Here is a 13336-nt window from a genome sequence, read left to right on the forward strand (position 1 = left end):
AAGTGGTGTACAGCAAGAATAAGTCAAACATAAAAGTGTTCAGGGGCCAAATCCAGATTACATCAACTCCCTCCTTACATTCCCCCCACCCCCCACCTCACCTCCTCTGCTCCTCACATACTTGGCTGCTTCACTTCCCCTCTTCTTCCTCATTGTGTCTAGACATCTTGTGCAATTTCACTTTCTGCTATGTTGGCCTGAGCTTTAGAATTCCCTTTCTCCAAACCTTAGACAAGAATCCTCCTGCTGCTACAGATTGAAAATACTAGTCAAAACATACCTCTTCCTTAACACCTCTGGATAATCTACCTGAGCCCTGCTTGTGCCCTTCTTTTCCCCCTGTCGTCTTTACTATTTTATTTTGTGCACAACATAGAAGCAACTGCTGTGGCCATTGTGGTATAACAAGATCCTGTAAATAAATAATCTTTAACTGCAATGGCCATGTTTAAAAAATGCTGATTGTGGTGATTGGATATAGGTCTGTATACTAATGGCAATTCTGGCCAGCAAGTTGAATTTTGAATAAATACCAAAGTTGATAATATGCTTATACCTTACAGAAAGGAGTTTTAAACTGCATCATTGGTCCAATTATTGGCTAATCCAAACTGTCTCTATGTGCTATTTGGCAATGATGCTACATAGATATTTCACTGTAGAGTAAGGACCTGTACCCTTATTAACCCAGTGATATTTGTTTATATTCCAAAGATCACATCAAAACAAGTTGAGGGGGAGAATGGAGGATATGAGGAATAACACAAAAAAATCAGAGATAAAATTTGGAACAAAAATGGAAAAAATATATTAAGCTGAACTACTCTGTGCATGAATTTACAAAAATAAAGCCCTCACAGTCAATATTTAAACCCCATAGTTTTTTTTTTATGCTGGTTGCAGTGTTTAAGAACAAGAATAGCCATAGTGAGTCAGACCAAAGGTCCATCTAGCCAACTTCCAGCAGTAACTATTCCAGATCATAAGTATCTGGCAGAATCCTAAGTAGTAGCAAGATTTCATGCTACCAGTCCTAGGGATAAGTACTGGCTTTCTTGTCTATCTTAATATTATGGACTTTTCCTCCAGGAACCTTTACAAACCTTTTTAAACCTAGCAATGCTAACTACTTTTACCACATCCTCTGGAAAAAAATTCCTATTTGTTTTAAAAATATTATTATGTAATTTCATGGTGTGTCCCCTAGTCTTATAGCCCTAGGGCTCCATCCACCTGAGGGCTCACCCTCACCCCTACCCATACCTTTAAATTCTCTGGGGTCTAGTGGGTGATCAGGAGTGATCTCTGATTGCTCCAGCCCTTGCTGGCACCAGGATCCAAAATGGTGCAGGTAACCCTTAGGGATATTACCACAATACCCTAAATCTCCCAGCAATGTACTAATCACTTACCCTGGGACTGATGCAGAAAACTACTGCTAGCGAAATCAAGCAGTTACCGTGGGGTTACCATGCACCTTTCTAACTAAGCGATGCAGAAGGATTGGTTGAGAGGAGTGGATGTTTAAGTAAACCCCTTCACACCCCCAACATGACTTGATTCCCCCTGATAGCTTTTTGCATCAGTCCCTCTTGTCTAGTGGTACCGTTTCCCTTCTCCAACCTAAACCCCCTGCCCCTAACAATAAAAAAAAAATCTGTGGCTGTACCGCAGGGCTGTACCTAGGGTCTCTGGTGTCCCCCTGCAGACTATCAGTTGGTGCCCCCCCCCCCCCCCCCCCGGTGTGGCACAAGATGCAAAGGAAATAGGAGCTGAAAGATGGAATTGTCAGCAATATTCTTAGAAACAAATTGCTATACATTGCAAAATAAGATAGCAGAAGTGGACATATTCCAAACACTAAAATGAAAATGAAATGATTTTTTTCTACCTTTGTTGTCTGGTGACTTGATCATGCTGGCCCAGTACCTGATTCTGCTGCTATCTGTCCTCTTAACTCCGTTTCCAGGGCTTCCTTTCCATTTATTTCTTTACTTTCCTCCTTTCTTCTTCATTTCTTGCCTTACATCCATAAGTAAAAGCTGGGTCCTCTGCAGACTGTCCAGTGGATCCAGCTTCTGCCTATTTTCTCCATCCATGTGCAGGTTTTCTCCCTTTTCCCTCATCTCATCTCCTTCCTCTCTCTTCTCTCCCCTCCATCCATGCCCAGCATTTCTTCTCTCTCCCTTCCCTCCATCCATGTCCATCCTTGTCCCTCTCTGCCCTTCCCTTCCCTCCATCCATATCCAGCAATTCTCCTCTCTCCCCTCCCCTCCATGTCCATCAATTTCTCCTCTCTCCCTGGGCCATGCCCTCCCATCCATGTCCCTCTCTGCCCTTCCCTCCTCCAGCCATATCCAGCAATTCTCCTCTCTCCCCTCCCCTCCATTTCCAGCAATTTCTCCTCTCTCCCTGGGCCCTGCCCTCCCATCCATGTCCCTCTCTGCCCTTCCCTCCTCCATCCATATCCAGCAATTCTCCTCTCTCCCCTCCCCTCCATTTCCAGCAATTTCTCCTCTCTCCCTAGGCCCTGTCCTCCCATCTATGTCCATCCTTGTCCCTCTCTGCCCTTCCCTCCTCCATCCCTCCTTATCCAGCAATTCTCCTCTCTCCCCTGCCCTCCCATGTCCACCTGCTCGCCCTCTGAGTCTGTTTTTTTGTATTTCATTTAAATTTACTTCCATCATGGCAGCAGCTGCGGAGCATCAGTGAAAGCACTGCCAACGTCTCCAGCCTTCTCTTCCTGCTCGTTCGTTCCCTCAGTGTCCCGCCTTCTTCTGACATCATTTCCTTGTGAGGGCAGGACACTGAGGGAACGAACGAGCGCGAAGGAAAGCTGGAGATGTTGGCAGCGCTTTCACTGATGCTGCTCAGCTGCTACGACGTTGGAGGTAAATTTAAATGAAAGGGCTGCTGTCGGGGTCCAGGAGATGCGGTAAGTGACCTCCAGAGGTCGGCACCCCCCTGCGGTGCTTACCCCGCTTACCGTGTTGGCATGGCCCTGCCCCCCCCCCCCGTTCCCATTCAAAACATTCTTAGATATGAGTGAACAAGATATATTGCAATGGGCCAACCCATGTACAAGGTCATACTCTAGACCTCCTTGCCTTTTACCCTCCAAGCATAATTAGCTCTTTCCAATGGCAGGCCATACCTTGATCTGACCACTACCAACTAGATTTCACTATAAATATGTGTTTGTCACCCAATCCATGCATAAACCTCACAAACTGTTACATACAAGAGGAAAAATAAATGATTTTGACTTCTGGGCTGTCCTCAGAAGTTCTCTCACATCCTGGAATCCATCTGGATAGTCAATTAAATCATTTTGGGACAACAGGGTGACTACGATTCTAATCAAAATTGCACCTATCACAACCAAACTGGCCAGGTCAATTAGAAACTCACCATGGTTCTCGGACGAATTATCCAAACTAAAACTGGAATGTTGACAACTAGAGAAGCAATGAAGGAAGAGCCGCTTGATCACTGATAAAGCAAACTGGAAGACTGCCTTCCGGCTTTACAAATCAAGGGTAGCCAAAGCCAAACAACACTACTACAGTACCCTTGTAAGTCATGACTCCTTAAGAAACAAGAATCTTTTCTCACTGGTACATAAGTTAACAGCCAGTAAAACTGCTGACACCCTACAAGCCACTCCACTTGCTCAAGAACTAGCTGATTTCTTTGCCAACAAGATCAACCAGATCCAGTCTGATATATCTAAGGCCAAGCCTACAGAGGGAAGGCCACCAGTCCCAGAGTTGAGCCCCCAATCCAGTACTCATCTTATACTAGAAGCCAAGTTGGACCAACATTGGGCTACATTCCAACTTCTCTCTCTCTCTCTGGAAGAAGCTAAGTCCCTTCTGCTGAAATGTGGATGTTCTCACTCCTTCCTCGATTGCTGCCCTACATCAGTTCTATCGTCCATCCCCACCAAAGTTGTTCTATGGCTGACCGACTGATTTAATGACCTCTTAAAAGCTGGCTCACTTCCACCAGACATGGGCAAAATTGTTCTTATACCGCTGATGAATGCCCCCAGTCTTGATCTGATTTCAGCTACTAACTTCCACCCAGTTGCTGGCATCCCTCTCTTCACAAAGATTCTAGAAACATACACCAGTAGACAAGTTGCAGTTTACTAGGAAAAGTTCACACCACTCCACTGACCACAATTTGGCTTCAGACCAGCACACAGCACAGAATCCCTCCTTCTTACCCTTACCACCTTTTGTCAAACAACACTTGTGCAAGGGTAATCAGGTGATTCTCCTACAGTTTGACATATCAACAGCCTTCGATGCAGTTGATCATACAATTCTACTTGACCAACTGGACCAAATAGAAGCTATGCTTTCAAACAAAAATCAAATTCTCTCCCAATTTTGGATCCCTGGTTGTGGGGTTCCACAGGGATCTCCACTCTCACTGATAATATTTAACTTCTTCAGGCGTAGGCAAACTTCTATTTTCCTACGCTAATGACGTTCTCCTCCTTCTACCAAATTGCCAACCTAACAGCGATATAACCCAATTAATAACATCTGGGATTGATGCCATCCAGAACTGACAAACTCAAATTGAATCTACACAAGAACAAGATTTTATGGTTCCGCAATCCAGGAGTTCAAGTACCAGCCACCCTAACAGTAGGATCCAGCAAGACACTTACAGTGGAATCAAAAGTCAAACTGCCTGGTGTTCTTCTGGATTCCTCTTTAACCTTCTCTCCTCCCTACATTGACAAGCTCTGAAAGACCATTCTGTTTAAATTTTTTTTTTTTTTTTGTTACATTTGTACCCCACACTTTCCCACTCATGGCAGGCTCTATGCGGCAGGCAATGGAGGGTAAAGTGACTTGCCCAGAGTCACAAGGAGCTGCCTGTGCCGGGAATCGAACTCAGTTCCTCAGGACCAAAGTCCACCACCCTAACCATTGAGACTGCTCCGTCTGATATGCTCTTTTTTCGACCAGAAAGCATTTGGACCGCTAGTCCAAATGCTCATCATACCTCACCTTGACTTTTGCAATGTCTTGTTTGTCAGCATTAAAGCCTGCCTTCTCAAGAAACTTCAAATTATACAGAACACCGCAGCAAGACTGATCTACAGACTGCATAAATATGAAAGTATCTCAATACATCTGATCAAACTACACTGGCTCCCCTTGAAAGACCTGATTAGTTTCAAAGCCTCCTGCCTGGTCTTTCAAATCCTATATGGCATTTCCTCAAGCCTACTGATCGATATACTGTCACTAAACCTGGCCTGCTCCTTGAGATTGAGAGACCAGCGGTTCACTTCCTCACAGCCTCAGAAGGGAATCAAATTCTGGAAAATCTTCAGGACACTCTTCCCTGCAGTTGGAATCACCCTATAGAACTCCCTACCCATCAGAATTAGGTCAGAGAAGGATTATCTCAATTTCAGAAAGAATCTAAAAACCTATCTGTTCCCAAACCTGTCCACCTAACTCTCCCTTAGTCTAGCTTGAATTATTTTACTATCCACTGTAATCTCTATCTAACACATGTAAACCACACTGAACACTAATTAGGGGATATTAGCGGTATATAAGACCTCACTTGAAATAAATTGAAATCCCCCCCCCCCCTTGACATGACTGATTCCCCTCCCCCTAACTTTAAAAATCCTTGCAGTCTAACAGCACTCCCCATCCCCTAAAATGACCAACCCCCCTCCTCTCACCAACTTAAAAAATCTCTGGTGTCTAGTGGCACCCTTCACTCCTCAACATGACTGACCCTCTCCTCTCAACTTTAAAAATACATGGTGTCTAGCAACAACCCCACCCTTTTGACTTTAAAAATCACTGGTGAACAGTGGCACCTCTCACTCCCTGACACAAACCTCCCCAACTTAAAAAAAACACTAACATTTTCTTGGTGTCTAGTGGCATCCCCCACTCCCAACCCCTCCCTCAGCCTCCCAGACCCCTTACCTTGAATGAAGCAGGAATGATACCTGCATGCTTCTGCCTTTGGCACCATCATCTTTGAAAATGGCAGTGCCTGACCCAGCACGGTGTATTTGGCAGACTGACCCTGCTCATTGCATCACAGGATGCATTGCTCCTGCCTCTTTCAAGGTATGGGGGTTTAGAGGGGGAAAGATTTGTTAAGGTGGGGTGTGTATGTGGAAGGGGTGCCACTAGACACTAGTTTTTTTTAAGTCAAGGTAGGGAAGGAGGGGGATCACTCGTGTTGTGGAAGGGGGAGGGGTGGATGCTGCTAAATACCAGGGAATCTTTTTAAGAAGATCAAAGTGGGAGGGGAGGAGGTTGAGTTGTTTCAGGGACATCAGTTTGGGTGGAGGGCTTCTAGACCTCAAGGGTCAATGAAAAAATACACCTGCAGTTTGTTTTCAAATGCCACCCTAACTGTCAGTGTGTGACCTAATCACTGCTCACTCATTGCTGGAAAGGGATACATTTTGCAATGAGCTGCAGATTACTACTGCATTTTTAACATGGCAGTAATTTACTTGTTCTTTGGCACGGATCAGTTCTAGAACAGATCTGTAAATTTATAAGGTGAACAGTAGAAGCCATGAAGTCAGGGGCTCTACTGTGTGGTTTTCTATATCAACCCTCCTCAGTGGGTTTCCTTTTTTCTCAGAACTCCCTCTGAAGAGAAGGTACTCCGGACCTTTCCTGTCTATATGTCCTTGTTTCAAGGGCAAATGCTTCCAACAGCCTTTTTGATGATTAACAAAGTAATTAGCCTGCTCCTACGACTTACTTCAACTCAATTGCACAGTTTTCTCACCTTTTGGCAAGAAACTGCCCTTTGCCATGGCAAGAAGAATTTTATAACTGACAAACTAATGCCTCTTTTTTACTTCTCTAGGCCTCTAACAATTAAATGTAAACTACGGAAAATGATATAGACCTGATAAGTACATAATACCTACATTTAAAAAAAATTTTTTATAGGGTTCTTACAATTAAATTAAAACTAAGGAAAAAGAGTGTTTAGATTTTTTAAACAAGCCACTAACTAATGTTTAATGCAATTAGAACAGATTTTAAGTTACCAAACTCCTAAGCAAAGTAATACTCACTTGCCTGTGAGGTTTCCTTTTTTCCTCAGAACTCACTCCGAGTAATACTGAATACATATATATGAGCAGTTAGTGATATGTACAGTGCTATAGTCATCTGCAACCTTCTGTGAGCCTAAATTAAATAACTTAGCTATATGGATAGATGCTGAATAGTGTCAGTTATCTGAATAGTTGGGTGAAACACCCTCACTCTGCCTTGGCAGTATATTAATGGTGCTAAGGAGGTGTCCAAGAATTTTCAATTATATGTATAGTGCCACTGAAAATTCATGCATAGCGGGTAGTTTTGCATTTAGCATCTGCCGCTAAACCTATAAGTGCTTTGAATATTGGCCCGGTAGTATTTAAAGGCATGGACAGTAATCTGGAAAATTATATACATTACTTTCCTTTTCTATCACCATCACAAAGGAGAAAATGCACCTATTCCCCAACAGTTTGTGTAGCATGGGTTTTCTGTAGCTGAGCATGACTAAACTTGTGAAATTAAAGCTTAAAAATAATGTGCATGTTTTATCTATTTCAATTGATGTTATAGGTCATAGAGTAGGAGCAGTTCTTCTACAAATATGAATAGAACATACAACAGTAAAACTCATCACAGTGTAATGAACGGCATCAAAAAGTTGCTGAGATCATTTGTGCAATTGCACCTGTTATATGTGTATTGTACAATGCCTCTTAAAGCATTTCAGCAGCTTTTGTTGCCAAAGGTTTGTTATTTTTTCATGTTTATTTGTACCAAACTCAGTGTTTTTCTTTTTTTCTAAAAAAGAAAGGTGCTGGTAATAATCTGCAGGGAAGGGAGTAGTCAGGACAACTGTCTAGTGCCCTGCATCCCACAGCAGCTCCACTCCCTGCAACCTGCAGCAGAGCTTAATCTCAGTGCAATCCTCCTTCCTGCTAGTAGGAGGCATACAAGAGCAACATTCTTATCTGCAGATCTCACCTCTGCTACAGTCATGACATAGGAGAAATACCAGGGCATGGGGAGAGAGGAAGAAGGTTGAAGGAGAGACACCACAAGCGCTTTTATCTCTTCTCTCCCCTCCATTGGTGCTTTTCTCAGATTCAGATAACTTTATTGGTATGACAAAATTTGTACAAATGCTATCCAAAAGTAATATATAATCTAATTAAAATGAGAAAACGGGAAATTATAGATAGATAGACAGATGTATATCAGTGCTAATAACAGTAATTAGAGTTACATACCAGGTACTGAAATGTTAATGGTATGGACAATTCCCAGGCACACAAAGCTTGTGCCTCAGACTCATTACCAGTGCTGAGATCAGAAAGCAGAGGGGTGAAGCAAGACTGGGGCAGACAAAACAGAGTAGAAAACTACTCTGCATCCCAAACCCACACCTCCCTTTATGTCATTTCCTAGCAACTAATATACAGATAAAAGGGGGGAAGGGATGTTGTTCAGTACCAGCTAGGAAAAAAGCCTTGAACAAATCTGTCTTTCCATGTTTATTCTCAATCATCTTGCTTTTCTGAAGACCAGGTATACCAAACACTGGAGGACAAATGACCCTGGAAGTAGTACCTCAGTAGCAGTGCTCTGATTGGCTCCATTTTCCAGCAAGTATTTCACGACATCTAGATGGTTCTCTTGAGCTGCCATGTAAAGAGGAGTGAAACCATTCTGAAAAATCAATAAACACATGTGATCACTCTTTTGCTTTCTTACAGTCATATCAAAATCTGTACTTAAATATTCAAGAGAAAGGAGAGAAGACAGTTGTGATGATAGTAATCAAAAAGCCTATCACTGACTGAGGGGTAACCTAGATGTAAAGTGTAGCCTGGTCTCCTTACCATCTGTGCAACCCATTCCTCCATCACTACACAGTTCCTTTATTTAAGGCACTTAGGGGTTCTTTCACAAAAGCGCAATAGCATTATTATCGCGTGCTAAACACCAGAGATGCCCATAGCAATATGAGTGTCTCTAGCATTTAGCACACACTTATTTTTAGCGCGTGCTAAAAATGCTAGCACGCCTTTGTAAAAGAACCCCTTATTTAGCTAACACAATCTCACTTGTGACATAAGACATCTGCTTCAGTTTTAGAACAGATCTGTAAATATATACATGGGCAGCTTTATGAAAGATTTCTTGCATGTATCTATTTATTTTCACAATATCTATACCGCTCTAGCCACGGTACTAGGTGATTTACAGTATAACACCCATAATAAAAAATAATATAAAATGAACAAGATCAATTAAAACTCAGAAGAAATAAAAAATAAAAACCATCAATTACAATTAATACAAATACAATATAAACAGATGTGAGATTCAAACCAATTATCTCATCAACTTACAATATTTTGTAGGAAGTTTTTTTTTTGTCAGCAGTTAAAAGCTTGCTGAAACAAATAACCCTTCAATAATTCACAAAATTGTAAATAGTTCTTCATGCTGTGCAAGTGTTCTGGAAGTGCTTTCTAAAATTTAGTACCTTCCACATAAAACATCCTAGACCTACAATCATCCAACTGAATTTCTTTAAAAGAAAGGACATATAGTAATAATTTCTCAGATGATCGCAAAGCACAAGGAGGATAATAAATTCTCAGTGATGCTGCCAAAGGGGGCAGGGAACACCCACTTAAAACTTAAAAAATATTAGTAAAGGCCTCTGATAACATTACCTCATGGCTGACACGCATAAAAGTATGCCCAGTGACATGGAGGGGCATAATCGAACGGCGCCGGCCATCTATATGGCTGGTGCCGCAAACAGCAGTCCCGAACCGTATTATTGAAAAAGATGGCCGGCCATCTTTCATTTTGATAATACGGTTGGGGCCAGCCAAATGTCAGAGATGGCCGGGTTTGAGATGGCCGGCATCTGTTTTCGCCGATAATGGAAATTGATGCCAGCCATCTCAAACCCGGCCAAATCCAAGCCATTGGGTCATGGGAGCAGCCAGCATTTGTAGTGCACCGGTCCCCCTCACATGCCAGGATACCAACTGGGCACCCTAGGGGGCACTGCAGTGGATTTAAAAAATTGCTCCCAGGTGCATACCTCCCTTACTTTCTGTGCTGAGCCCCCCCAAATCTCCCCCAAAACACACTACCCACAACTGTACAACACTACTATAGCCCTAAGGGGTGAAGGGGGGCACCTGGATGTGGGTACAGTGGGTTTTGGGGGGGGTGTTGCAGGGCTCTCATTTACCACCACAAGTGTAACAGGTAGGGGGGCGCATGGGCCTGGGTCCACCTGCCTGAAGTGCACTGCACCCACTAAAAACTGCTCCAGGGACCTGCATACTACTGTCAGGGAGCTGGGTATGACATTTCAGGCTGGCATAGAGGCTGGCAAAAAAATTATTTTTACATTTTTTTGGGGTGGGAAGAGGTTGGTGACCACTAGGGGAGTAAGGGGAGGTCATCCCCGATTCTCTCCGGTGGTCATCTGCTCAGTTGGGGCAGTTTTTTGAGGCTTGGTCCTGAAAATAAATAGGCCAAGTGAAGCCGGCGAAGTGCTCGTCAGAGCCGGCCTTCTTTTTTCCATTATCGGCTGAAGCTGGCTATCTCGTAACCACGCCCCCGTCCCACCTTCCATACCCTGCGGAAACACCCCCTTTAACTTTGGCTGGCTCTGCGACGTAAAGCAGTTGGAGCTGGCGAAAATTGGCTTTCAATTATACGATTTTGCCGGCTTCAGGAGATGGCCAGCCATCTCCCGATTTGTGTCAGTAGATCGCCGGCCTTCTAATTCGAAAATAAGCTGCATAGCCAGTCTATGAGTTGGCATGTTCAGGGGTGTAATTTGCACAGAGTCATGAAGTACATGCATGGTTTAAGAATTACATTATGCATGTATTTCACTCAAATAGAGGGCTGACCTAACCATAAGCATAGGGCAGCAACTTCTAAGGGGCAGCAAAAAAGCAGCTGCAATCAAAGCAAAACAGCAGGTCTTGATGAAAAGAAGATGAAAGAACCATCAGCACACACTTTAACCTACATTTTTATAGGATTTTATGTGATGATCTTGACTGTTGAGCTTAATGTCCAAAACTGAAGGGGGGGGGGGGGGAATGCTTGCTAAGGGCATAATACCATTGGTACCAGGTGCCTACTTGGATTTCTAACCTAAGCAACCTGTTATACAATGACCCTCTTAAAAGGCATGTTATTAAGCTGCGTTAAGCAGTTAGCGCAGGTTTTACCACACAGTAGCTGATAGCGTGGACACATGCAAACGACTACTACCTGCTAAAATGAGCCAGAACAAGAAGTCCAGTAGTGGGCCATTCAGACAGATTTTCTGCCCAATACTATCCATATAAAAGCCCATAATTCATGGATAGGAAAGTTATATGCTGAATGGCCACTGTTGAATATTTACACTCTAATTCTATACAGGGCGCATGCCCAAATTGCACGCACAATTTAGTTGACTTATGAGCCAATTAGCACCGATAATTGAGCCCTAATAATCAATTATCAGCGCTAATTGGCATTAAATTTAGGCACCGGAAACCACATGTAAATTTTACACATGGATCTGAATAGGAGGCACAGCCATGGGAGGGACATGGGGCATTCCTGGAATTTATGCATGGTTTTATAGAATAAGAGAGGTCTGTGCCTAAGTTAGGCACAAGAATTAAACCAGGTTTTAGTTAGTGTAAATCCTCACGCCCAAAATTATGCGCTGATTCTGGAACCAAATGCTATTCTATAAACAGTGCCCATCTCTGAGCATCATTTATAGATTAGCACTTAGGGCTAATTTTCATCGGTGCCTAAATTTGGGCGCCATTTATAGAATCAAGTCTATAACGTCTTCTGAGCATTGGCCTATGGTTTTCAAAACTACCAAATGAGATACCATACTAGAACCCCAGGAATGACTACAAATAATTATCTTCAGAATATATGTGATACTTCCAGTAATTATGCCATCCTGTGATTCTGTATATACTGTTTGGCATTTTGAATTCATCCAGATGGCAGTACTATTTCCAGGAGGGGTTATGAGACAGAATGAGGTAAGGTTCTCTCTTGATAACCACAGCAACATCCAGACAGAACTGAACCTAGATAGGTGTTTCTGAAGACATTTTGTTTGCCATGAAACAGTTTACTGAATAGCATAATAAGATCAACCTAATTTTAAAATAATATAATGAAGTCTACAAAAATCATCATATGATTAGACTCATTTTTTGATTTAAAATCCAACACTTAACTAATCTCCCATATGCTGACATATTTCCTGATTAGAGTGAATAGCCTACCTCAGGTTCAACCTTCCCTAATATGTAGCCCCTTAACCTCCCCCAACCCATTATCTGGGTTTACTGGGGGGTCCTTAGACACCAGAAACTCCCAGTAAGGGACTCACTCTCAGGGTTGGGGAGAGGGGTGGTTGTACTGCTCAGGGATACCTTTCCAGAAGCTGTGTCTTGGGGGGGGGGGTAAGTTTTAACCTGGGGGAAGGATGCCACATGTCAGGCTATTGCCCACATGTGGGGGCCTTTACTATGGGGGGTTGAAACGATGGGGATGTGTACTGTGAGGGATGTTGAAACGTGGGAGGGTATGTTTGTGCTGCAGGAGAGGTCTTGAAATGGAGGGTGCTGTGGAGGGCAGAGTCTCTAAATAATACAGATGATAAAAGCTTCCTTTTATCCAGAACTGTCTGAACCACGGACTAGAATCCTAGAAACAGTATGCATCAGAACTGATTTTTGACAGCTGATGCTCTATAGAACACTGCATTCAACTGAAAATAAGTTATGCTCTGTGTAAGGGATTGTGGACTTTAATTATAGTGGTAGGTATATCAAGGCATTCAGCTTTCCTTAGTTTAAAGTTTTCACCCATACTGCCATTTGTGGATCACAAGCCAGCTCCTTATTACAAATATGTAACCATTCATTATGACCCTGTATTGCATGGGAATGTTTTATTATTTGATTGCCAGCACAGTATCATCTTTTATTATTAGCATTCATGCAGGTCAGCTATAAATTGCTATGTGATGTAAGAAGCTTTCAGATAATAAAAATCAGTGATTCATTTAATTTTTAAGAAGTGGGGAAAGCATGTAGAGCACGACTCATGGAATTCTTTCTGCTTGTGTGTCTAGCTGTATGTGTACATGCATATGTTTCTATCTGTATTACCTCTGTGTTTGTGTATGTCTCATTGACCTGGAGGGGAGAGAAGACTGGTGGTTTGAATGAAGTGGTTCA

General features: G+C 42.8%; 1 protein-coding gene across 8 annotated transcripts in view; it reads right to left on the minus strand.

The window, feature by feature from the left end:
- Positions 1-13336, minus strand: part of ANK2 (ankyrin 2) — a 512604-nt gene that overhangs the window by 339886 nt on the left and 159382 nt on the right. For all 8 annotated transcript variants that reach the window (XM_030190840.1, XM_030190841.1, XM_030190837.1 and 5 more), the window contains exon 5: positions 8655-8753. In XM_030190840.1, coding sequence (XP_030046700.1) covers positions 8655-8753 — 99 coding nt within the window. The remainder of the gene's footprint in view (positions 1-8654; positions 8754-13336) is intronic.

This window comes from Microcaecilia unicolor, chromosome 2 (genome assembly GCF_901765095.1).
Source record: "Microcaecilia unicolor chromosome 2, aMicUni1.1, whole genome shotgun sequence".
In the NCBI taxonomy this organism is placed as follows: Eukaryota; Metazoa; Chordata; class Amphibia; order Gymnophiona; family Siphonopidae; genus Microcaecilia; species Microcaecilia unicolor.